At 49.5% G+C, this 26,795-nt stretch overlaps 1 protein-coding gene across 5 annotated transcripts in view; it reads right to left on the minus strand.

Moving 5' to 3' along the window:
* Positions 1-257: 257 nt before the first annotated feature.
* The window catches only part of ZNF395 (zinc finger protein 395), a 37,221-nt gene continuing 10,683 nt past the window's right edge, over positions 258-26,795 (minus strand). For all 5 annotated transcript variants that reach the window (XM_030879119.3, XM_060301307.2, XM_060301305.1 and 2 more), the window contains 9 exons: positions 13,629-13,875; positions 12,028-12,260; positions 9,530-9,639; positions 5,002-5,237; positions 4,448-4,548; positions 3,459-3,738; positions 2,050-2,142; positions 1,061-1,164; positions 258-836 (listed from right to left, as the gene is read on the minus strand). In XM_030879119.3, coding sequence (XP_030734979.2) covers positions 725-836; positions 1,061-1,164; positions 2,050-2,142; positions 3,459-3,738; positions 4,448-4,548; positions 5,002-5,237; positions 9,530-9,639; positions 12,028-12,260; positions 13,629-13,875 — 1,516 coding nt within the window. In that variant the 3' untranslated portion in view covers positions 258-724. The remainder of the gene's footprint in view (positions 837-1,060; positions 1,165-2,049; positions 2,143-3,458; positions 3,739-4,447; positions 4,549-5,001; positions 5,238-9,529; positions 9,640-12,027; positions 12,261-13,628; positions 13,876-26,795) is intronic.

A 26,795-nucleotide genomic window follows, 5' to 3' on the forward strand; every position in this document is an offset into this window, starting at 1 on the left:
TTACAAACCTACGAGTCTGGGCTTGGAGAAGAAGCCATACAATATCGGTTGGGCTGCAATTCAACGTCAGGGAACCCGGATTCAAACAGTCATCACCAGGAAAATGGTTTTCCTTCGACTTCCACAGAAGCTGACGGGTGAGGACAAGGTCTCCCTTCTCCCACATTCGGGCGGAGAAGAGGGCCGCTGCACCTTACAAAGCCCCCAGATTCCCCCCACTCTCCCCCCAACCAGCCTCGGCAGGCCCTGCTCTCTGAGTCATCAGCCAGAAATTTCTTTTTTTTTTTTTTAAAGAAAAGTAAATCCATCTTGCTTACAGTCCCTTCTGGAAGAGTGGAGAAAGCAAAGAATTCACCACCTCAGCAGGAAACAGAATGAGCTGTTCCTTCTTTCTTTACGGACAAACTAATCCCCTAGGGAGACGGGCCGGGGGGGAGGGGAGCGGAATCAGTTCTTTGGTCTCTGGTTCGCTGCAGAATACCCTTGGTCAGTTTTGGCTCTCTTCTATTTTAGGGCGGAAAAAATATTTTCATGGGGTTTTTTTTTGTTTTGTTTTTTTTAAATAAAACGTTCCCGTGAGGGAGGGAAAGACGTTTTAAGTATTAAACCTTAGCCAATAGAGCCCAAACTCCCAATGTCCACGCTTTAGCTTTTAGGTTTCTGCTGAGGGCTTAGGAGGCGTCTGCCTTTGTCCTCTGGCCGCCGGGCAGGGCTGCTGGACAGCTCAGTCCAGGAAGCGCTGGCAGGCCTTCTTCCAGCGGCAGGCTGTGCACCACTGGTCCCGGTGCTCGATGCCGTACACCTTGCGGCACTTCTTAGCCTCCCCGCGGGCTTTCCTGCAAGGCGGAGCAACGAGGGGACAGTCACGCACTGGCTGGAGCGCGGCCGGGCCCGAGGCTGAGCCAGAAGCGGTGGTGGGAAGGGGTGGGAGCCCCCGGGACCAGAGGACCAGCCGCCTCTCCCCCGCACCCAGGGTGGTTCCCTGGGGCTCTGACCCTGCGGATGAGGGTCGGGCGGGGACCGAAGCCAGAAGGGAGGCCTCAGGAGCAGAGGGTCTCACCTGGTGCTGCTCTGGGCCCGGGGTGAAGAAGTGACAATCAGGTGAGATTTCATGGCGGGTGGAGGCTGCTGGGGCTCGCTGAAGCTGAGCGACCGGCTCCGGACCTGGGCACGGGGTGGGGAGGGGCGTGAGCATGAGGGCAGACGTGCAAGGCGAGAGGACGAGAGGACCGTCCCCAGGGACAGCCGGCCACACCCGCCTTGTGCCAGGAGGCCTTCTCTGGAAGGACATTCCAGGCAGAGGTGAGCAGAAACCAGCTAGGGAGGGGAGGTGGAGACGGACGAGCCGGCCTGAAGCCACATGCCCGCTGGGGGTAGGGGCCACGGGCAAGGGGGAGCCACTTGGCCTGGCCACCTTGCGGCCTGCTGCTGCAGATCTGCAGCCACTATATGTGGGGTGCAGCCACTACATGTGGGGCAAAAGGAAGCACGGCCCTACCTCAATGGCACCTCCAAGGCACGTTTTACAGCGTGTGATGCCTCCCTGCAGGAGACGTTTCAGACTGGAACCCACCAAGCATGGTTCAGAAGGACTTCCGATCTACTTTAGTTCAGAGGCAAGCCACCTAAGGCGCTGGTCCCCAGTGGCCTGGGGACCTCTGGTCCACCCGCACAGCCCACCCACAAGCTCCTCTCTCCTTCCTCACCCGCCCTCGTCCTCGCCAGCTTTCCCAGGTTCTCTCCCTTCTCCTCTCAGCATTAAAACCTTACCAAGCACGCACAGACGCTCGCGGCTAAATAGGGCGCGGACCCCGCCTGGCCCCGTGATCTTCTTGGCAATCAACTTGCTTGATCCGGGCGCTCCTCTGCAGGTGCGCCCCTCCCACCTTCTACAGGAGCCTGTGACCCGCAGGGGGTCGGGGGGGCCAGCTGGGGGGTGAGGGCACAAAGACCTTCGAGAAGCTGGGGCACAGGAGGCGTGCGCGGGGAGGCGGCCTCGGGCACCGGGTCCCTGGAAGTGGTGACGGGCTCAGAGCTGGGCACACTCACCGGAGAGAGGGAGGAGGCCGTAGAGGGGGCAGCGGCCCAGCTAATACTGGTGTAGATGTGCGGTGAGACGGGGATCTGGAAGGACGGCAGGGCCTGCCGGAGATCAGAGAGCGTCAGCCTGGGCCGCAGCTCAGGAAGCTTTCGGGGCCCAGCCCTCCCCCCGTGACCTCACGGTCTGCAGCAGCAGGTGCACCTCGGACCAGGAAATTCTGGGACACCCCGAAATGCTCTTCCAAAGAGAAATATGAGAGTACCGACTCTGTGGGGTCGCCCGAGTCTCAGGCTCCAATCTTCTTTTGGAGCCCTTCTCTCGGAGCTGGTGTACATGCCAGCCTCATGACTTAATCATCTCCACAGATTAACTTCTTGGCTGGATCACCCACCGAGAACACGCTCGAGGCAGTTTCGCCCAAGAAGTCCAAAAGCCTTCCGAGTGGGAGCTTCTGGGGCTGCGCTAAGGGTCTGGCGTCCCCAGGCCACCGCGTGGAAGCGGCACGTCCAGGTTGAGGGTTGTTTGTAAAAACGCCAGCCGCCCTCTCCAGGCCCCATCTCACAGAGCTGGCCGACTGCCCGAAGGGCCACCTGAAGTTGGCCCAACATGAAACAGCTAAGCGGCCACTCATTCTAATGAGCAGAAGAGCTGGCTCGATCTGTAAAGGCTTTCTGATGGAAAGCACTGCTTTTTAATTACAAACTTGCAAAATCAGCATACAAGGATTTTAAGGAAAACCGACACGTGGCAAGCAGGGTGTTCAGTACCTACTACGTGCAGTAAAGTCCATCATAATGCCACTCCCTCCATGACAGCTTTACCAACCCCATAGGCATAGTAGCTTGGTCTTTCTGTAGCCACAACAATTTCTTATGCCTCCAGTAAGATACTTTGATTACTTATTATAATTAACCATAGTTACCCATTCATTTCTCTCTCCAGCTAAAGCATACACCTCACAAGGTCAGGAACTATGTCTTATTCTATCCGTAAAGCTTAGCCCGTGGCTTAGTAGGTATTCGAAAAACTGAGTGCCAGATTATTTCTTAACACAATTCTGGGAACTGGGGATTTGCCTTGGGAAACCCAACTGCACTCTTCTATCCCCTTTTATAGCCAGCGATGTACCAGTTCCCCAGCCCAAATCCATCAGCCTGGTTACCCAGGGATCCATCCAGATTTCTCATAACCGCTCAAGACGGCCACTGAGGTAGAACTCTGGAACCCCCATATTTATCGAGTATGAAGTCATTTTTCTTTTCTTCTTTGTAGAAGTCAGAGATTAGTAATGCAGCCAAAGGACTCAGCCTTCAGCCGGGGTGGTCAGTGGCCTGTGATCAGGCTGACCAGTGACAGTCACACGCTGAAAGTCCTCACGGCCACCAGACTGAGCTCCCAGCAGGTCCCCACCCTGTACCTGGTATGCGTGGTCGGCCTGAATGTGCCAGAAGGAGCCAGGAGCTGACTTGCTGAGAGCACCAGAGGGCAGGTAGGACTCCAGGCCAGGGTGATCTGGGCCTGAGGACTGGGCTTTGGGAGGAGGCGGAGGGAGAACGGCAAGGGGCGGGCTGGTCACGCTGGGGGTGGGAGCCGGGTCAACGGTGGAGCGGCCAGCGGCAGTAGCTTCCTCCTTCATCTGCACCTCTGTGTAGTAGAAATCCTCCTCCCGCTTGAACTGGTCGGAGTCCACGGTGTCCCTGCGTGGGAGGGAGACGCACCAATGACCAGGGACACGCTGCCTTGGTCCAAACACAGGGGAGAGTGAGGTGCGAGGGGAGCAGTTGCCCAGGGCCACCTGGCGAGTCTGGGAAGAAGGCCAGCAGGACACCCAGGAGCCCTGCTCCTGACGTGGGCTCACAGGGGATTACATGCTGGCCCATCAACAGGAATTGTTTTCCCCATCACTGAAGGCTTCTCCTCCCGCAAGATCTGACTCTGGTCTCCACCCCGGGTCCTCTCCGGGCCCCACCCACTCGCAGTTGCTCTCCTTCAGGGAAAGGGCTCTGAGTCAGTTTCCTTGGCCATAAGCTGCCCCAGCTCCAGGGGGTCAGTGCAAAGGGAGCCCTGGCTTCCCCAGGGGAAGCAACAAGCTCTCACCAGTCGCCCTCTATCTGCCCAGAACTGAAACACCTTCCTTCCTACGGTGAGGTGAGGAGACACAACGGCAAGGTGGAGAGAGCTCCCTTCCCATCAACAGCATCAGCATCCACTACTGCAGGAGGGGCCTCCTTCCCGGCAAAGATCTCTTTCCAAGGGACTGTTTTGCAGGGCACAAGGTCAGGGACAGGTGGCGTCCTCAGCCGGCCAGTTTCTCGGAGGCATTTGGGACTGTGGGTCTCAGGGAATCGGCAGGTGGAGGACGCCTGAACGGCACCCTCGGCAGAGGGGCCCTGGGCTCGTACCTACCCCAGGTGGAGGGCTTTGACGTGGCGCTTGATGCCCACGATGGAGCGCAGGACTTTGCCACAGTTGGGCCACAGGCACTTGTACATCACCTTCACCGAGTTCTGGGGGAAAGGAAGATGGGGTAAGGGGGACGTGTCCTCCCCTTGAGCCCCCTCCCAGCCTCACCCAGTGGGGGCTTTAGCTGCCTTCGAACAGAACCCAGCAGAAGGCCGAGGAAAGGGTTTCCCAGGGACCAGAGACACTGACAAGCAGGGGCACAGAGCCTGGACTCGGCAGCTGGTCCCGGGGGCTGGCATCGGCGCCTGGAGTGGGGATGGTTGCTGGGGAGGAAGGAAGGCCTGCCGGAGGCCTCTGCAGGAGAGCAGGAACGAAGGCAGGGTTGGGGCAGAGGTGAGAAGGCCAAGGACGTGGTGTTGGAGAGGAGGAACAGGCTCCTGGGAATGCCAGGAGGAAAGAGAAGCAGCAAAGGAAAGCTGAAATGGGATGGAGCCTGAGAAGGCCCAGGACCCGGGCCCGTCCCCTCCATGGCCGAGCTCCCCGCTCACGCCACGTACCTTTCTTTTGCGGGGAGCTGGTTCATCCAACAGGAAAGCATCCGGGTCGGTCTCAAATCCGTTATCAGTTTGGGGAGAGCCAAAGGCATCCCCCAAATACTTGGGGCTGGCCTGGGGGTGGGGGGGCGAGGGGGTGGAGACGCCGCTGCTCCCACTCCAGTGCCCGCTGGTGGTGCTACTGCCGCTGTCCGACACGTCGCCGCTCTCCTTCCACGGGTCACAGGCCGCGCGGGAAGCTGGGCAGAGACAAGACAGAGGATGCTCAGGGGCCTGTCCCTGGGTCCACTCCGGATTCCGCACGGACAGCCCAGGGCGGAGGCCAGGAAACTCTAGTTTGGAGTCTGGGTTCCCGCATCTAACTCCTGGCTCTGGCTTGCCTGACTTTGCCACTCCAAGGGGGAAAAAGAAAAAGACAAAAAAATGTTGCCCCGCCCCCAACAAGCCCCTCCCCTTTCTGAGCTTCAGTAAAAATGAGGAGTGGGTCCATTCATTGCAGCACTGTCTGTGGGTGGCCCTGCTCTGCTGTAGCGGACACCTCCTGGCAACAGCCATGCTGATGATCTGACCACCAGACACGCCGCAACTGCATTTTGTGTGCGGGTGTCCCCCACTTTTCGGAAGTTTGCTTTACACCATTTCCCTTTGAGGAAAGACCCACAGTCGGCCCTCCGAATCTGCAGTTTCCGCATCCAAGAATTCAACCAACCGTGGATTGAAAATATTCAGGAAGAAAAAATTCCAGAAAGTTCCCCAAAGCAAAACTTGAATTTGCCACACACCAATTAAACATTTAAACAGCGACATTTAAAAGGCATTTACATTGTATTTACAGCTATTTACATTGTACGCAGCATTTACATTGTTTTAGGTACTAAAAGTAATCTAGAGGTGACTTAAAGTATACAGGAAGATATGCGTAGGTGACATGCAAGTCCTATGCCATTTTACACAAGGGACTTGAGCGTCTATGGAGTTTGGTATCCGCAGGGGTCCTGGACCAATCCTCCACAAACACCAAGTGACAACCATACATTAGTATCTGTTTTCAGATACTAATCTGAAAAGAAACTAAAAGAAATCTGAGGAGGGTTTTCACTTTATGAAAAAAGGTGAAAATAGCGTTCGATGTTGGTTTTGCAGCGAGCTGTGACAGAGGCAGTGCGCACCCCAAGCGGTAAGAGTGGCCCCACTGAGCTCCTTCCTGGGAGCCACACTCGGCGCCTCAGCACCTAGCGACCAGAGCTTTGAACTGTGTCTGTGAGCGTCCGTGCTTCATCTTGATTTATTCTGTGCAGCTGTGAGCAACATGTGTCCTAAGGTAATTGCTTCGCTTTGTACCATTTCAACTTTCACAGAAATGTTCTACGTTCAGATAGCAGGGGAAACCTGTATTATTAATGGAAAGATAACCTAATTAAAATGTGCTTGTCACTTTAAAGGCAGGGGGAGAGTGGGGAGAGGGGAGGGGCCAAGCCTCTCCTGCCTCCCTCCCAAGCACGGACAAGCCGGCTGGGTACCACTTGGGAAGCTTTCCCTGCAGCAGAGTAGGATGGAGAGGCCAGGTTAAGGGCCTGTTAACCAGGCTTTCTTGAAAAATGCCTGTTTGATCATTTAAACCCAGGCAAGTACATCAAAACCGGCGTGTGAAAAGAAACCATCCAGCTAGCTCTCGCAGCTGTCAGGAGGTGTAGCCTTTACCAGAGCCAGCTGTGGCCCAGGTGGCTCTTCTGTTATCCACAGGGAACATGCTTAGAGAAGGAAAGACGAGCTCTGAGAGCAGTTCAGACTCATCACAAGATGACAGGAGGCCCACACAGCCGACGTGGCCTAAACCCGCTGCCCTGCTCCCAGCAATGCGTCTGAAGAGGAAGGTCACAGGTGAGTCATGTCAAATTTTCAGTTTTTAAGCTGCCTTTCTTCGGGCTGCTTTAGGCCGGACCCAGATTCTTCCATGCCGAGACCATAAATCCATATTAATTTTTACTATAGGAGAATCTGAAATTTTGATATGTGGAAATAGCAAGGGGGGAAAACTGACACATGCAGGTATGGTGGCCTTGTCCCCAAAAGCCCCAACTCCCAACATGGGCAGCATTCCACGGAGCCTCCTTACCCTGGATTCTGAGATGGTCTACCACATCCCCTGTGGCCAGGATAAACATCCCACTGCTTTTCTCTCATCCCACTCCATATTCCAAACCCCTTCTAGGCTAATCTAGACACCCAGCATTTCGTGTTTCCAACGCAGGCTCTCCTTAATTAAGTCTCACACGCTAGGAAAAGCCCACCCAAACAGAAGGGGACAGATGAATTCTGCCCTTCCTAAGTGTCACTGTCAAGTCTCAAAGCAATGACTTCCTGGAAACCAAGAGTTTACGACATCTACACGTGGGGCTAAAAATAGGGTAGCCCTTCAGGAAAGATCTCAGGAGCCGCCAGCAGGTCAAGGGTTCGCACACGTCCACTCAAGAAAACTATCAGGGAGAGAAGGGCAAGGGAGCAGAAGTGCTACATCTAGCATCAGGACAGAAGAAGAGAGCAGGTCAAACGGCAGGCCCGCCCTACAGTACAGCAGCCTTCCACCGAGGAACCATTCAAACGGCTCAACAATGACACTGGCACATTGGCACACAAGGACAAATACAAAACAAAGCAAAAAGTGAATCTCATAAATTAACCTATACCTTGTAAGAGGAACATAAATCGCTCTACCTTAGGTCATAAGGTTTTCTAGGGCAGGGTCAACAGAGCATGAAAGCAAAGTGCTCCCCTGCAAACGCATGGTGGACTTCTAAGAAATCCTTGTAATCCCCTCTGCTCTCTACACGCCCATGCAGAGCCATCCTAACAATACAGAGACCAGAGGGAATGGGTGGATTCTGCACAAAGAGTATCCACGATCAGAGCAAGGTTCTGGTTGTTGTAGAGACCTCACCTTGCAGAATACGTCAACATAATTAGCTGCCAGGGGGGCCTTATTTCTCCACTGACATCAACGTCAGATCAGAAATAGACTGGAACTTCCCTGGTGGTCCAGTGGTTCAGACTCCACACTCCCAATGCAGGGGCCCGGGTTCGATCCCTGGTCAGGGAACTAGATCCCACGTGCCACAACTAAAGATCCTGCGAGCAGCAACTAAGACCCGGGGCAGCCAAATCAATCCATCAATCCACAATGTGTTTTTTTTTTTAAAGATATTGTAATGGGGAAAAAAGTCTTTAATGGACAATGAAAAATGTTTATCAAAGGGGACTTAAGATATCATGGCATATTATCAGTTAAGATACGTATATGCTGGTGTTGGGATGTGTGTATGAACATATGTAGATGGATTACACACACACACACACACACACACACACACACGCAACCTAATGGGAATTGCAGTCAACGATTTTCTTTCCCTTTATGACACTTTCCTGGATCTTCTTCCTGTTGACCAACCTCCTGCATCTCCTAAACTCGTAGAGTTTCCTAAGAACTTAAGATTGACTCCTTTCCTCCCTGCGTTGCCTGTGTGGCCCCCAGGTGCTCACAGAGCAGGTGTGTGATGCTCTGCCTCACAACTGGTACCGTCAGACTGCAATCGCTTCCTCTAGCAGCCTAGCCATTGACGACAGGCCTTAGGTGAAACAAGTAAGTCTGCCTTTTCACCCCCTTAAACTGATTTTCTATGTAGGGAGATTACTTATGAGGGACGCTTATAAAGGCCACTTTCCTCCTGGTATGTGTTCAGAGCCGACTCCGTATTTTCCTATAAGCTTTTAAGAAGCTCGCAATTCAGTTATCTCACCAATGAAAAAGTTATTCCCTGGGAGTAAGTTAGGCCAGCCTGATGACAAGTTTCAGAACAAAACCCCTTCAGGTTCAATACCAGTCTTATCAAGCTACTAATATCCAGCAACCCTCCTTCCTCCCATATTACTCGTGATGTATTTTGGGGGTTGTGCTAGAATTTTCTTTTAATTTATAAATTTGCTGTGAAGTCTATCGATTTACTATCGATAGGAATCGATAGTGAATTACTATCGATTACTGTGAATTACTATCGATTTGTATTACGCAATTGGATTTATTTTAGACTTCAGCTCATTTGTTCCATACGAATTTACAAGGCTGAATCAGGCACTTGTAACGGGGGAGTGCATCGGCTGAGGCCACTAGGGGACCATTTGGTCAGTCTCTACCTTTAGAACTCAATGTTCCTCCACTGGCCATGTTCAGCCCCTCAAGTGCCTCGCTCGCTTACTCCCATTGAAGAACTTACTCAAGTGGCCAGTGTGGCTCAGTCCCGTGCTCAATCATCTTCACAATGCACCAGGAAGCTTCTCCCCAGAGGAGGAAACTGAGGAAAAAGAATGGAAGCGGCTAACTCTGTGTCGCTCAGCCACTCTGGGATGCCAGGGAGAAGAGACTCCAGAAACCCTGCTGCCAGGCCAGCGACTTAGGCAGTTATCTGCCCAAAGCAGAAGAGGTCGGTCGTGGGCCTCTGCCGCACCCAGAACCCACCCGGACCCCGTTCCTCACCAGAGAAGTTGGTCTCGACCCCAGGAGGACTCTGCACCACAGGGCTGCAGGACAGGGACGTCAGCACCATAGCTGCCATCATCTCGTCCATCTCCACTGCATCCGACTTCCTGGATTCAGACAGGTGAGAGCCAAAGGTTACTTCCTGACACAGCTGGTCATGTGAGCATCTTACATTCCTAGATTGTCCCCTCCACGCCTCGACTCCAGTCAGTCAGTGTGTGCTCAAGTAATATTGTTAAATAAAGCATTCAGACCTCTCTGCATTCTTCATGAAAAAGACTCAATTCTGAGCTACACTGATAATACCAGTCAACCCCCACAGAAGCAGGCTGGTCCCCATCCCACTGCTGACACCCGGAGGCAGTTCCACTCTCCCTTGAATTCCCTTCCTAACTCTAAGTCTGCAGCTTAAAATCAGGAATTTTATTTGGGGGAAAGGAAAATGAGTCCAAGCAATGAAATAAAGCATGGGCATAAAAGACGGCCAGCTAGAATTCAAAATCACCAAAATTACCTTCCTTTCCTCGTTTTATATTTAAATTTAAGAGGGAACAATTACACTAACCAATTCCTTTCCCTCCCCCCAAGATTAATGATGAGGTATTGTGATAGCTTCTGAATGTGAACAGAACCTGGTACATAAGCCAATGAGCAAAACACCCAGAAATACTAAAATAAATCTTCCAGTGAAAATCTCAATGCTTTATACAGCAGAGTTCTATAAAATTTTACACATAATTTTTTTAATCCATATAAAGTTACATTATTTGGAAATAAAATTAAAGTTATCTATAAGTTAATGCTAAAGTATGAAAAGTCCGTCTGAAATAAATTTCTAGGTGGCTCCTCTATTTCAAAGGACTGTATTATGCAATTCATCCTTTACAATTCAGATCCACTAAAATATACGACTGGGCTTGAAGCAGCTAAACGAAAGCTAGTAATGTATTAAATGTGTCAGCATCCCCCTTTTTATATGATTATTTGTATTTTTATTTCCACAGAATGGAAAGACAAATTCTTTGCCAGTATTCCATTGAATTGACAATCACAAATGTTGTTGCTCTGGTCTGGTCTCCAGACACGGGGTGTACTGTCAACAACAATAGTACTCACAAACACAGATGGGGCAGGGGGCAGGGCTCAACTGCTTACACATCCTGTATATAAGAATCTCATTGGCAGGGGCTTCCCTGGTGGCGCAGTGGTTAAGAATCCACCTGCCAATGCAGGGTACACTGGTTCGAGCCCTGGTCCAGGAAGATCCCACACGTCGTGGAGCAACTAAGCCCGTGTGCCACAACTACTGAGCCTGCGCTCTAGAGCCCGCGAGCCACAGCTACTGAGCCCAAGTGCCACAATACTGAAGCCCACATGCCTAGAGCCGGTGCTCCGCAACAAGAGAAGCCACCGCAATAAGAAGCCCGCACACCACAACAGGGTAGAGCCTGCTCGCTGCAACTAAAGAAAGCCCGCATGCAGCAACGAAGACCCGACACAGTGATCAATAATAAATAAAAATAAATAAATTTATTTTTTTAAAAAAGAAAAGAATCTCATTGGCAGATTTTCTTTTTTAATCTTAAAATATCAATGTGCATCAAGTATATAACATAGAAATTAGAATATACATATTCTCAGGGAAAAAAATCATGTCATAAAATTCTAAAGCAGGGACTTCCCTGGCGGGTCCAGTGGTTAAGACCGTGCTTCCGCTGCAGGGGGCGCGGGTTCGATCCCTGGTCGGGAGCTAAGATCCTGCATACTGTGCGGTGTGGCCAGAAAAGTAAAAATAATTAAAAAAAAAAATTCCAAAGCAAAGTAAGCATACTTCATTCAGCATCGATAGTTTTAAATATCTAGCCAGGGCTCTGCAATCTCTAGACTGAGCCTTCCGCCTGTTTTAGCCTGGCTCACAAGCTAAGAGTGGCTTAACAATTTTTAAATGGTTTTAAAAATCAAAAGAAGAATATTCCTTCTTGACATGACACATGGAAATGACATGAAATTGAAATCTGAGTGTCCGTAAGTAAGGTTTTATTGGGGCACAACACGCCCGCCTGTTTACATACTATCTGTGGCTGATTTCACGTGACCACAGCCAAGCAGAGCAGCTGTGACAGAGATCATTTGGCCCACAAAACCTACGTTATTTACTCTGGCCCATTCTGAACATGTTTGCTGACTCCTGATCTAAGCCATTTTTTTCTCTCTCATCATGAAAAACTAAGACCTAATTTTAGTTTGAGCATGAAAGGGGGAAAAAATAGCCCTTAGCCAGACAAAGCTATATCACCCATAATAGAGTTACAGGGAAGAAAAGACGCCCTTCTGGGTCTTTTGAAAAGGATGCCCTCTCACTGTATCCCATTTGTCTGATATCTTGACTACTAGACACCTGGTTGTTCCACATTCCTTCCCCAACACAAGACATCCCAAAACCCCATACCTCACCACCCATGTGTCTTTCAGAGCCCAGGTTCTGTCACACAAACCTCTTTGGGACATCGATGTTCCTGGAGACAGGCCTGTAGGCTGGTGCCTGGGTTCCCTGCTCGGGAGGTGGCGCCTGGGGGATGGGGCTCTGCAGCTCGGCCGGCCACACCTCCTCCACTTTGCAGCAGATTTGTAACTTCTGGTCCAACAGCCAGACAGTCACCTTATCCTCTGCCCAGCTATGCCGCTCCACCAGTCCTGTACACTCTTGACCTCCATACCACACACAAACCTGGGGAGAGAAGAACAGCAGCCAGTGGTCAGCACTTGGGAGTTCTCACTCCATATGTCCCCAGTTCTGGGAGCTGGGAGCCGTATGCCACAAACTGCATTCTCTGACTCATCTTTAATTCAAGCAGATGCTCCCAGGTACCTGCTTCCCACCTGAACACCCAGACTAGCCACAGTGGATTGGTTCTTCCCAAAACAAATCCTTATAAATTTTCTAGATGGAGAGAGCAAAGGTGTCAGTTTCTGGGATTTTTTTTTTTTTTTAACTTGGAGTCTATACGTAATTAAAGTTAAGTTGTTATCATCTTAAAATAGACTGTTATAACTATAGGATGTTTTCTGTGAGCCTCATGGTAACCACAAAGAAAAAACCTCTAGGAGATACACAAAAGATAAAGAAATCAACGCACAGGACTCCAAAAAAAAAAAAAAAAAAAAACACAAATCACACACAAAAAAGACAGCAAGAGAAGAAGAAAGAAACAAAGGAATTACAAACCAGTCAGAAAACAGTTAACAAGATAGCAATACCAAGTCCTTACCTATCACTAATTACTTTAAATGTAAACGGATTAAATTCTCAAATCAAACGAATTTGGAATCTGTGTCCCTCCCTCCTGATTTCTTGCCCTGACTAGCCTCTGAAGTCCTATATCTCTGCTGGTCCCCAACTATCGCCTTGAATTGCTCACACCCTGCATTTTTCCCTTCAGAGAATCCTGAGTCTACCTGGGAGCACGATGGTAGTGGTGAAGAAGTAGGCTGACTACTTTCAAGGGTGCCTAGCAGTTGCCAGGTGGCCTCACCTCATGGGAAGAGATGTCTGGACGACACAAGCCTTGAAACAGAGGCAGAAAGCAGAGCCTCTATTATCAGCTCTTGAGAAGGCAATGAAGGAGAAGCCCATGCATCTGGATCTAGTGCCAACATCAGGCACAGGTGATGCCTGAGCCTGCCACAGGGGAGGAAACACTGGAAAAGGGACTCCAAATGGCATTCCAACTAAACAAACACCTTCATCTCTTGCAAACATCTAAAGGTAATTCAAAGATGCAATCTTATCTGTCTCCTGTAAGTCTGAGATTCTTTCCCTTGTTTTTATAAAGTTGCAAACTGAGACAGATTAAGAGAAACAGCTCTGGCCATGCTTTGAACTGAGGTTCTGAACCGGCCTGAGCCCAGAACTGTTGTGGAGGAGCCCTGGGTCTGCTCATTCCCTTGGGAAGCCTGCTGCCCAAGGGCTCATATGGCTGCAGGGAAAAGGTCTGTGCTAAAGCCCGTGCCCAGAGAGTTTCACTCAGGGCACCACTGGGCTGCCAGATGCAAGCCTGGAGAGATCAGACATTTGTCCACTCGGGGATCAACCTACCTTCTGCCCGGGCTGAAAGGCCACCTGCTGGAGGCCTGAGGTGCCTGGAGCCTTGAGGAGTTCCTTGGGCTGCTCCTGGCAGGACGTGTCCTTAGAGGCAAGGAAGGGCTGGGGCGCCGCCCCCTCAAGCAGCTCTGCCTGAGGCTCCAAGGGTGGGGCAGCCCCGGGTGGCCCCAACACCCGGGCGCCCAGGAGGGACCTCTTGCCAAGGCGCCGGGACAGAACGCTGGCCATGCTGCTGCCTTTCCTGGGAGGCAAAGGGGACACAGAGTCCTTTATCCCGTATCTGGAGGCATCAGGAGGCCCTACACGCAGCCGGAACCCGTGAGTGTCCGTCAAAAAGGATGAAACATTTTAAAGTAACTTTTACAACTTTTTTCTTTTTACAAAAGTAACACCTGTTACTAGTAGGACATTTAGAATGTACTGATAAGCACAAAGAAAAACAAATCCCTCAAGAAGCCGCCTCCCACAGATAGCCATGTTTCCTAAAGCATTCCAAGCTTTCTTCTACACACAGATTTATATATTTCTATTTCTACAAAAATGGGATCATGGTTTGGTAAACTGAATTTACACTTATCCTGTGTGGGCTATACTGTATCATTACATGTTATTCTACAATCATACTTTTATAAGTCACACAGTGTTTTCTTAGGCGGATGCATCACTGCAAATTTAACAAATTCCTTATTCTTCTTCCTGAGGGCTGTACCCAGGGTTGTGTTGCTGAAACTGCTCTGCCCGCGGGGAGCATCTCAGCACACACACCAACGTCCGCTTCCCAGGTCAGGATGCTATTACAACAGCACTAAGAGATGCTCCCACACCAACATCCGCTTCCCGGGTCAGGATGCTATTACAACAGCACTAAGTCAGAGCGGGAGGGGGTCTGTCAGACACTCAGATTCTCAAGCTCAGCTGGCTTCAAAGTTGCCAACAGCCACAGAAGTGAGCCGTGCTAACTATTCCTTGTTTTCCACTTGAGGGAACTAAAGTGGGGGAGCTTAAGCGACTTATTCCTGGCGGTACAGGTAGTTGGTGTCAGAGCCTGAACGAGATCTGGTCTCCTGACTCCAAACCCAGGTCTTCTCAGCGCCTCCCAACTGCCTGCACCCTGCCCCCCACAGGCTCCGGGCTCAGGCCACTCGAGCATTCAGGGCTGATGGAAACGCAGAGCCACAGCCCTGACACGGACCAAGGAGAACCATTCCAGGCCTCTGCACGGTCACCCCACGATGGACAGGAGCTGCTCTGGAAACGGCACACATCATTTCTGCGTGCTCAGAGGCATCAGCTCACCCCCACGCATAATACTCCAGAAAGCAGGGCACTGGGGAGTGCTGTCCTCTGCATTTTATAGGGAAGAAGAGCTAAGAAGGAGACAACACCAGAAAGCTTGGTGTGATGCTCCTTTAGTCAAAATCCTCCTGCCTGAGAGGCAGGGTTCTAACCAGCCAGCACTCTCTAAGCCCCAGGGCAGGGGTTGCGGGGGGGGGACACCCCTTGACCTTCATGTGCCTACACCATTCCAAAAAAGAGGAAGTCAATCTTATGGGACCTCAGAGATTCAAAACAGTCAACGAGCTTGCTCTTGGGAAATCCCACCCCTGATCCACAGCCTCCCTGCTAAGCAGGATGCAGGGAAAACACAGTAGATCTGCCTCAGGCTGCACTGTGGACCCCACTCAGAGCCTGTTTCCTCATCTGTAAGTCACAACGCTAATACTCCCCTTATCAACCTTCAAGGAGCAATGAGAACGTTCCAGTAGAAGCCCTCTGGACACAGGCTTCTAAATAATTCTGTATTAGACTAACCTTTCATGTTCTTAAAAAGATGATGAATAATCCCTTCCCCCCCTCCCCCGTTAGGTAATAAGATATAACCCCCAGGTTATTTGGACAGCTCACCTCTTAACACCTCACTTATGTGTAGACATTGTATTCATACCTAACACTGAAGAGCATTTCCTACGTGCTAGACTCTTAAGTGTGGTACTGACATTCTCTCATTCCACAGGTACCATTAGTGTCCATCCTTATTCTGTTCTCAAAAAAACAAAGACCCAGAGAGATTAAAAGACTTGACCAAGGTCAGGGTAAAAGGCCAAATCAGGGCCCCTCAGGACCTACTGACTTCAAAGTCTGTGTCTTTTTAGGACGACACCATGCTCTCCCTCCTCTTTCCAAATACCCTCTGCCTGGGGCCCATGACCTATGGCCTCTACTTCCCTATTCTCACCTCCTTGGACTCCACTGACTTCCATCTCTGCTGTCCATGTCATGACCTGGGTCACAAGGTACTGCCCAGCACCAGAGGGTCAATCTCTGTGCTCACAACCCCAGGCATACCCTCCTCCCTGGTTCCCTCCCCTGGTCCTCAGGCTACTGGTTGCCCTTGTCAGCAGCTTCATTCCCACCAACTCCTCTCCAAGAACTGACTTCCACTGGTCACCCAACAACAGGTCAGAACTCTGCAGTCCCTTCACCCCCAGAAACCAGAATGCCTCGCATCCGCACAGGGCTCGAGGGGTGGATCGCTACCAGGGGCCACAGCTGCTCCCAGGCCTGCTGGGTCCGCTGGCGGAAGGGGAAGAATCAGACCTGGCACCCTGCAAACTCACGCTGCCCCTTCTCCAGAGCGCTCGGAGCTCCTCAGCCACCCTGCGGCTCATTCCCTCTGGGTACCGTAGCACACTCCGAATCTCTGCTGCCCCAGGTGCCCTGTTCCCTCGTTAACTCACTTCTCCAGTCAGTATTTAGTCGAGGAACTGATCTGTACAGAGCATATCCCCGGTGCCGTGGCAGGTGTAAAATACTAGGATTTTCATAGACTCAATACCAACACTGTTCCCCTACCTGGAATTCCCATCAGGCTAACTCCACCCCTGTCTATTAAGCTTGGCATTTCCAGAGACTGTTCCAGCGGCCTTTCTCCTCCCTCCCACCCCTCTGCCCCTGGCCGCACCCACGCCAGGAGAAAACTGCACCATAGCTATGGGTTCAAACTTTCTTTGAATAGTTCCATAAACCTTCTTTACTTTTCACCCTTGTCCAGAAGTACCTCGGGGCTTCGTTTGGGTCCCATGCCATCTTCTCGTCTCCCGATTCCTGGCCTCCTTCCCAACCATCCCAGCAAAGTATGCTCAGCAAACATCTCCACAATAACAAAACGTGAAGGGTAAAAATAAGTTTAAAAGTTAAGAATAAAGTCGCAAATACAGAGGAAAAGGGTTTGGCACATTTTTATCAGTGTTTTACTCAGAGCTTCAAGGGCTAGAATCAGAGAGTATGGTATCTCCACCATGAATTCCCTAGAAAGCAAAGAGATAAGAAAAAGGTCAAAATCACAGCATCCTACAGAGTTCCTCTCTAGGTGTCTGGTGACTTTATACTTAGTAACACTCTACTGGAAAGCCTTACTATGTATGTCATCAAAAGGAATAAAAACGTAAGGAGTAAATTCTTTACCACTACCAAAAAAAATGTCCAAGCTGATTTGGTGCTAATTTGGTTTTAAAAACTCAGTCACCTACCACCGTCCTCGAAGCCTCAAGCCAGAAACAAGAATCTCAAACCCTCAGTTTAACGTCGCTGAGCTAGAAGTGAAGCCACAGTGCCACTTAGAGACATCAGATGGCAGCATCCATCCAGAGAAAGAAACAATCCTGCTCTTGACCCAAAAAAAAAAAAAACAAAAAGAAAGAAAAAAACACAGTGGCCACCCCCACTTTCCACAGCAGGAAGTTTGAGGTTTCTACCACTGAAATGAAGAAAGGGTAGTATTTCCAAAATTCCTGGGCTTCCAGACGGAGCCTGAAATATTTGGCTAACAGACTCTGACGATGTTTTTGTTAAGTCTGTTTTTTTTTTTAATGTAAAGAACGCTTTTTATTTGCTTTGTGAAGCTGCACCTTCCAAAGCCTGCTGGATTTGCAGTTGGTGAACCTGCCCACTTCCGGCTTCTTCCCACATGCATTCTCTGGCCTTTCACCTTTAACTGGCCTGAATTCCACCCTGAAATACCTTTTATTATTTGTTTTATTTATAGTGCGCCCAAATCTTAATTTTTAAAAGCAGAAGAGAAAGAAGGAAGGGAAACTACCTTTATTAAATGCCTAATAGCACCAGCTTTCGCAAATTGTATCTAATTTAATCCTCAGAGCGACTTAAGATAAACATATGGTCTTTTATGTCTGATGAGGAAACTGAGCCACTGAGAGGTTAGGTTGCCAAGGCTACACAACCAGGAAAGGCAGCCACTAGGGACTGAACTCATGTCTATCTGGTGTCAAAGGGCCTGATCCTACCATTATTCCAATAGGTGTGAGATCTCTCAAAATAAAACACTCAAGCTTGCTTTTCACCTACATGGTATTTTTTTTCCCCTATGTCAGTGAACCTCTACAGGAAACAAAAAAAAAGAAGCAAAAGCAAAACAAACAAACAAAAAAACAGCTCCCAATCCTGCAAGTCTCCTTGTGTGCTTTTTCTTTCCTTGAAAACCCATTCTCCACTTGCATCTTAGCCTCCCACCTACAAAATAAAGGCCAATGCTTTCCTCCAACCTTGTTCAACAGTCCAGGTCACTGTTAATCATTTAGCAGTTTGGGAAGACCTTTATACACAATATTGCCCTCTGAGAGGGTGCAGAGAGATAATGTAATCAATCCCAAAAGTTAAGGGAAATCTTAGCCAAATTTACACTGAGGATTGATAGCATGGGAGTGAAAAAACATGAATCTAGATTAAATGTAGGCTGGGCAGGATGGTCAGGTGTGTTGATCAGCATTACATTAGGAACATGGCTCAACAGATAACACCATCCCTCAAGTCCTTCGGGGATTCGGAAGTGAATTCAAGCACCTACAGAGGTCTGCCATGCAGGCAGGAAGAGGATCCAGGTTAATGTAGACTCTAGAGGGACTTTCCAGGACGGCCTGTTACTTTATACCTTAGCTTGAGGGTCCCAACCCCCTCCCAGCATGTTTCTACCAATGTAACCACCGCTTCCTTCAAATCTTTCTTCCCTGATCTCTACTTTGAACTCACCCCCTTATTGGTTTCTTTCTTGGGAGCTATTGATGGTTGATAATAACCAGCCAGCCCCTAACTTGCCACATGGTTCAGGTTCGGCAAAGAGAAATCAAGAAACATCTTTTTCAGGGTAACAATAACAGTGTTTCAACGCACAGTCAAATCCAGCTTTACAATGTTACATTCTCGACTTACGAAGTCCTTGACCGAAACATAACTCATGCTAAAAAAGACTTCCTGGCTGATGTACAGTTTTAAGATATCCCGAGTACTCTTTGCTTCTCACCCCACCACTGTCACCCACAGGGAGGGGTTGGCTACCCGAGAAGATGTATTTTGGTCCATGTAAAAGAGGTTAGACCTTCTCCAGGCTCAGCAAACATCTTCTGATGCGCTAATAGCCCTTAATGAGGACATCTGCCATCGGTTAAATAACTGGGACCGACAGAATAGGAAAACAAACCCTCTCTGTGGTTCTAAGTTGCAAATTGCCATTTGACATGTCACTGTTGCCGGAGAATCCCAGGTCTCAGCACATCCGTGTGTGTGTGCACGCGCATGCGCTCACGCTCAACGGGTACTCTCTCCTACCTCCCATGGCAACAGGCCATGACGTCACCGAGTAGCACTTCCAGGACACAGGTCATAAAGTCAAACTGATTCATTACACAACTAATGGGGGTATTGGTGATGGGTGAAGTCTGGGGTAAGACTCCCCTTTGCCGAAGCATGGGTGCTTTGCTGCCTCTCTAATGAACAATTTAGGGACCAAGGTGCCGGGCATTACTCCTCTTCCAAGAGTTTCAGGTTCTCCACTAACCTTAAGCTTTCTACTCTATGATCTCCCCAGGTAACCACCGCACAGAACATCGATTTGAGTTTTGGGTTCTTTGGCTAATATTTTGCATATCATTCTTAATCTTTTATCAGAAAGTTGCTAATGTTTCCTTTTTAATTTTATTTATTTATGTCTGCGTTGGGTCTTCGTTGCTGTGTGCGGGTTTCCTCTAGTTGCGGCATGTGGACTTCTCATTGCAGTGGCTTCTCTTGTTGCGGAGCACGGGCTCTAGGCACACGGGCTTCAGCAGTTGTGGTGCACAGGCTTAGTGGTTCCGCGGCATGTGGGATCTTCCCTGACCAGGGCTCGAATCCGTGTCCCCTGCACTGGCAGGCGGATTCTTAACCACTGCGCTACCAGGGGAGTCCCTAATATTTTCTTTTAAATCTGTAAAGTTTTAACTTCATTTCTTTTTCAATGTGACATTCTAAGCTCATGCAAAGGTCAAAATGTTACAGCACACCACATCTTTTATTTTATAACAGAACTCAGTGGAGAATAGGACAATTCATTTGTCCAAAACAATTCTTTTTTAGCAATTCTTGGCCAGGGACGATCTCTGTTGAGAGATGCCATGTCTGTCCACAGCATATTGATGACTATATGCAAATGCATCTGTGGTCCTTGCTATCTGAACCTTGGCAGAAAGAGGTAAGCTGTCATACTCCACCATCACCACCCAAATGCTGCCTGGTAGTTTCTTAAGCCTTATTTTCTTCTGGGGTGTCTTCTCCAGAAAAAGTAAAAAAAAAAAAATTCACTTCACTGAGCATATATTGACCGTTTCTTCCCAGAGGATTTTCTTCCCAGCCTGGCTTTGGACAGAAAAACCTCCAAGGGTAGCCAAGGGCCTGCACGAAAACATCTAGGTCTCTCAAGTTATACATCAGGTCCTGTTACACCATTTTTTAAATGTGTGGTATGCATTTTAGGTTTTCATGATATGAGCTTAAGATCACAGCACTGAGCATATTAGTAATTGATTCAATACCAAGATTTCTAAATCAGCTGTTCAGAGAAGGACCATTTGGATTCTCAGGTCATTCTAATTGTTGTCTTCTTCTGAAGCTTTTTTTTTTTTTAATATTTATTTACTTATTTATTTATTTGGCTGTGCCGGGTCTTAGTTGCAACATGCAGGATCTTCGTTGCCACGTGCAGGATCTTTAGTTGTGGAACGTCTGAAGGTTTTTAAAAACTGGATTACAGGGCTTCCCTGGTGGCGCAGTGGTTGAGAGTCCGCCTGCCGATGCAGGGGACACGGGTTCGTGGCCCGGTCCGGGAGGATCCCACATGCCGCTGAGCGGCTGGGCCCATGAGCCATGGCCGCTGAGCCTGCGCGTCCGGAGCCTGTGCTCCACAACGGGAGAGGCCACAACAGTGAGAGGCCCGCGTACCGCAAAAAAACCCCACAAAAACTGGATTACACTGCCTCGATGTATAATAGTTTAGACTACCATCATCTGAGTAATAGATGTAACAGAAAAATGGAAGGAGAAAATAAGGGCCCCAAATAGCCGTGCTATTTTCATATCCCAGCAGATGGGCCACAGAAATAGGTCACCTGATCTGGTTACACTGAATTTTCTCCAGCAAATAACAAATGACCCTGATCAACAAATACTTTTGTCGGTCTGACTGCACAACAGCCATTCAGTCAAGTAAAAGAGACCATTCTGTTTGCACGGCCGGCAGGGAAGGAAAGCATTTTCACAGTTCAGCCCAGAACTACACTTCCCCTTCCTTCACACCTAGCTCCCCATTTGCTTTCAAAACCACCAGTGCACTTTATTCATTGCTCTGCTGTGCATACACTACTCCGTATGAAACAAGACAATTCTTAGCACAGTACTGGGCACACAGGGCTCAGTGATCTGTAACTACTTCTATCAGTTCCGACGCACTGCATCTCCCTTAGACGGCAAGCCCTTGCTTATCCCATCAAATTTATGATTTTGAAGAGATGCTATTCCCATAGGTGAGGAGAGCCCCACATTTAAAAAATAATGTGTTGTAAGAAATAAGACCTGCTGCTCGCCTAAAAATGAAGAACAGTCATAGCGTCTTAGTAGCGCTTCAGTGTTTCAGACTCGGTTCTAAGATAGCAGTGTTTTCTTGAAAACAGGTAGAGAATGCTTTATAAGGAAGCAGGGATAAGTAAAAGCATGCCTACGAACGTGCCATGTGAGAGGGAGAGATGATCCAGCACTGTTTTCGTACGTGCACGGGGCACGCACGCATGTGTATACGTGTGGGTGCCTGCACTGTGGTTAAACCTGATTTGGCTGTACCAAAACTATGTGAGACGCAGGAGGCACAGAGATGCATGACTGCTGACTCAGCATCTTACCCAGAGCCAGCAGGAAGGAGGGAGCCAGCCAGGAGCTGAGTATCTCCGCAAGAACAAGCCTCCGAGAACTGACAGTTCCCTGCAGCAGTTTGCAGGGTAAGCTTCCAACCTGAACGTTAACCGCCAACGAATGCCTGAATGGCATTTGGGTTTACAGTCACTTTGATACACACATTCGAGGCTTCCTTTTTTTTTTTCTGACCTCCTGGCAACTCAAGGAAACAGGGAGGGACAATTTAATCCCAATTTTACAGCTCAGAAAACTGAGGGTCCTCCAGAAGGCCACTGATTTGCCCGAGCTAGCCAGCTGGGGTGTCTGCAGCTTTCCCGGCCCCTCCCTGGACTCGTTCTCTCTTCCCCTCAAGGGGAGACCCAGCAGCAGGACAGGGGCTCGGGGGGAAGGGCTCCAGAGTTCCCAGCCCCAATGCCTTCACACGGCCTTGTCTGATCCTCACAACGAACGCTGTGAGGAAGACAGCGTGAGTTTCATCGGGAAGAAGGGATCTGTTAGAGGCACTTACAATAATGAAAAGAGAAAGCTGGCAACAAAAGAACCACCCCCCAAAATATAAAACACAGAGGGGAGAACTTAAAACGCCTAACAGTCCAGGACCCATTAGTGTAAGGCCCTGAGTGGACACGCCAGAAAAGTTCTGTGATCATGATGCCTGAGGTGCCAACCCCGAGATACAAGAAAAGGGCCCCTTACGTTCTCCCCACTTTGAAGGCAGAGAAATGCAGGTTCTATTTTTTCACTGAAGTGGTTAAAGCAGAAAAACTATATGGAACTCAACAGTCCTTTGAATGAATAGTCACATTCCCTGACTATGCTAAATAAACAGACGGTGGGGGGGCGGCAGTTGTAGGGAAGGTGAGAGCCACCTGGTGACTTTCCCGGCTGGAATCAATAGGTAATAAAAAGGCAGCAGCCCTCTACAGGGGTGGATAATCAGAGCACACAGGGCTGCAGGTGCCCGAGAAAGGAACCACCTGGTCCGGGGGCCGGGCCAGGAGTGGGAGATGCAAAATTATAGATGAGAAACGATGCACACGCAGACAGGATGGGCCAACTAGAGACACCAAACCAGAAGAGAGAAACAGGTGTGGGAAGGGATCAAGGTGCCCAAAATACCCCTCCAGAATCCAAGTCTCATCTGGGAGCCACCGATGCCAAACCAGCCAGTGGGAAATAAAAGTGTAATCTTGGCAGTTATAAGTCATAAGATAAGAAACACGTGCTGTTGGGATGACAGAACGTTCTAGTGGCTGATAACATTTAAAAACCTGAAATAAGAGCTGGGTGCCAGAATTCGTTCCAAGACCAGGATGGCTGACCAGCCAAGGGAAGAGACGTGTCTAGCCAGAAGGGCGATAACAGGCTTCCACAGATCAACTTTTAATCCAACTTCTCCCTCCCTTCTGACTTCCCGGCTGACTGTACAGGCTTTCTGTTTCAGGATGGCAGTGGCTCCTCAGGCTGTCACTCTATCACCTTCTCCCGGGAGACTGCTCTGATCTCCTGGGATTGCAGCATCTCCCCCAGCACCAGCAGGAATGCTTCCCATCCCCCAGGAATGCTGTGGCTGAGGGGAAAAAAAAAAGTCTGGATACACCTGAGCAACTAAAACTGGCTCCTCAAAATAGAAACAGAATGTGCAAGAGAAGCTAACCCCGGGCACACTGCCGAGGACGCCTCTCCAGGAAAAGGGCTCGTGGCAGCCCATCACCTGGACCTGTGTGACTTTCGGCCACAAGCCACCACCTCGGAGCCTCGGTTTCCTGCCTTGCCGTGAAAAATGAGAACAGTGCCCAGCATGGGAAAGGATCTCAACAGATGTGTTGCCTCCCCTGTTCCCCGATTTCAGACCAGCACCAGACAGGTAAATGACACGGTGGGCCACTCGGAGAGCTTAGGAGCCACTGTCCCGCTGGCATCTGGAAACTGAGGTTGCAAAAGGATATTCAACCCGAACCAGTAACACAACTGACTCTAAAGGGAATCAAGAAGTTGACCACGGGTGAGCCGCTGATTAACTGAAATCTCAACAGAACTGACTTCGGCAAGACAGGGGAACCGAGAAAGCCAGCATATTCCATTCAGAGGCCAGCTGGCCACGGTGAACCAACCGCAGGGCTCCCTGCTTCAAGAGCTCAGCACCCAGCCGGCCGGCTCTGCCCCGTGGCCCAAAGCAGAGCCCACGTGACCCGGCCCCTCACCTTGCTCTCAGCACACAGGTCCCAACCCTGCCCTCCTCTTCCAGCTGAAATCTCCATCTTGGTGCCCTGCCCAGGGTGGCTCAAGGCCCACTGGCCGGCCTCCCCGAGGCGGAGCGTGACCATCCTCTGCGAGAACTCCCCAAATCTGACGCTCAGTCCCGGGTTCCAGCTGTCCCAGATCTGGATCCACATGCACCCGTGCAGACCTACACAGCACACAGGGCAGCACCGACTCACCAGAAACCCAGGGCAGGGGGAGCCGCAGAACCGAAACACCAGCGTTCTAAATAATCCGCCGGTACTCGACACACGTGCAGGCTCTTGCCGATGAACTGAACAGAAGAATGACGGAGCCTCAGCTTCAGACCCTGACCTTAGAGAACTTCAGGCCTCGCTGAGCTTCTCCTGCATCAAACACCCAGCACTTGTTTATTAAGGCACTTAACACGCTCCAGAGTGACATTCATAGATCTGTGCTGTATAATTAGTGTGAGGCCACACTTCGTATTCTAAGGACGGACGGAGAAGAATCACAGATGCGTTGGAGATCTCCAGCTAGGGAACGAACTGGGTTTAGAATTTACCATCCAGAGTCCACCACCGCTGCTCATTCATCCAGGGATTCTTCTCCAACACGCAGGCCAAAGTCCTCAGGGGGCCAGACAGAATTGACTGTGGGGCTAAGCGGAGCCCTTCCCAACACCCACCCTTCCAGCCAAACCGTGTTGAAGCATGGGGCCACACACTCGCACACCCTAAAGCCTGCCCCATTCTTAGAAAACAATTGCCTCGTGTCTGAGCCCACCTCATGTATGCCCGGCCTGCGTTAAATCTAAGCTTGGAACTGACCTTGTAATGGGTCTTCATTAAGATTTAAAATTAACGTATCCTGTTCCCTAGCAAGTCCCCTTTCTCAGGATCTCCCCTAGAGAAACACTGACGTGTGTGGCAAAGAGGCATGTAAGGCCATGTTTATTGTAACAGTGTTTGTAACAGCAGGGGATTTGGAAATAACTTAAATGGCCATCAATTAGGCTAAATCAACCAACAGTTTAGCCTTCTGATTCTAAGGAAGGCTGTGCAGGAGTTAAACAAAATCAATAAGACCTATACATATTGACAGGAAGCCATCCCTGAGATGTCGTGGGGTGGAAGGGGCCAGCACACTACTTAGTACTCCCAGTGCACTTAGCTTCTTTTAAGTTCTTTAGGTATAAATGCAAGTATGTTAAGCATTTGGAGAATACCAACAAACTCGTAACAGTGGTTAACCTCTGGGGAAGGGCTGGGATTAGGAGTGGTTGTCAAGGAAGATTTTGTTTGCTCTGGAAGGTTTGCATTTTTTTTTTCCCCTACAGAGAATGTGTTCAAGTAGTACTTGTGTAATGCAAATTGCATTTCACCATGTAATTTTTTTTTAAAAAAGCAAGAAACTGACCCTGCTCCGTACATTTCAGTCACATGTTTGGGGGCAATTTCTACTCCAATCTCACACACGCTTCCTGGGAGGCTGAGCGCTCAGCAGTGCAAAGCAGTGGGCTCTGCAACACAGATCTTGTTTCAATATTAGAAGCCCAACTCTGTGACTCTGTGGACCGTTCAATTTATACACTAGTTCAAGGAAGAGGCAAGAAAAAAGAGAAAGGCCTGTCAGGGGACTTCTGGGTAATTCAAAGGGATGTCCTAGGAGCGATTTCAGTTCTTCTAGTTGAGCATTCCAGCTCTCCAACACCACACACACACACGCACGCACGCACATGCACACGCACGCACACATGCGGACTTGCCAATGATGGCAGCCCTCGCCCAACCACACGTAACCCACACCAGGCCTAGCCGGCTGTGCCCCCGACTCTTCCATCCGGGAATCAGGATTTCTAACATAAATCCAGATCCTGTGGGCTAATGAGAAGGAAGACTCTGACCACCACATTAGAAAAGCTCCAAAATATCATTTACTCCCCCGGGGCCACCTAACCACACAGAATGCTGACTTTTCAACACAGACACTCCTCCACCTCCACCTCTTCAAGACACTACGTGAAAAGTCCTTAGAAACACAAAATTCTAATATTAAGGACCTAGGGTAGGGCAAAACTAACCTAGGGTGATAGACATCAGAGCTGTGGTCCTTCCAATTGGGGGGAAGATTCACTGGAAAAGGTCCCATGGAACACTTCGGAGGTGACGGAAATGTTCTGTCTCAAAATGCATTCGTCAGAACTGATCAAACAGCACATTTCAGATCTGAGCACTCCACTGTATGCAAATTACACCTCAATTTAAAAAAAAAAAAAAAAACTACCCCAGTACAGTTTCTCTGCTAGCTGCAGCAGAACTTTGAGCTGTCTTATCAGACATCTGAAATCTCTGTTGTGCTATGTAAAGAGCACAAGTACCATGGCGACAGTCACCATAAAAATAGATAACAAGATTAAAATGGATAGAGGACACAGGAATTTAAGAACGGCGCACCAGGAGCAATTCGTTTTCGGCAGAAGAAAAATAGAGGACAGGGAGTTTTTCATTCCCCCTGCACTTTGAAAAACAACCATTGAGTGTGGTTGTTTTTACTAAAAGAGTTTTATGGCTTCCCAGTACTCAAAGGACAAAAAAGGCTGAGAGCTGTTACTTCTTATCATATTTTGCCTTAAAAAAAAAAGTATGATACCCTAAGTTTTTCCCATACCCACTGTTCTGTGGCCCAGGGAGCCGATTCACAGCA

Source organism: Globicephala melas, chromosome 6, assembly GCF_963455315.2.
Source record: "Globicephala melas chromosome 6, mGloMel1.2, whole genome shotgun sequence".
Taxonomy (NCBI): Eukaryota; Metazoa; Chordata; class Mammalia; order Artiodactyla; family Delphinidae; genus Globicephala; species Globicephala melas.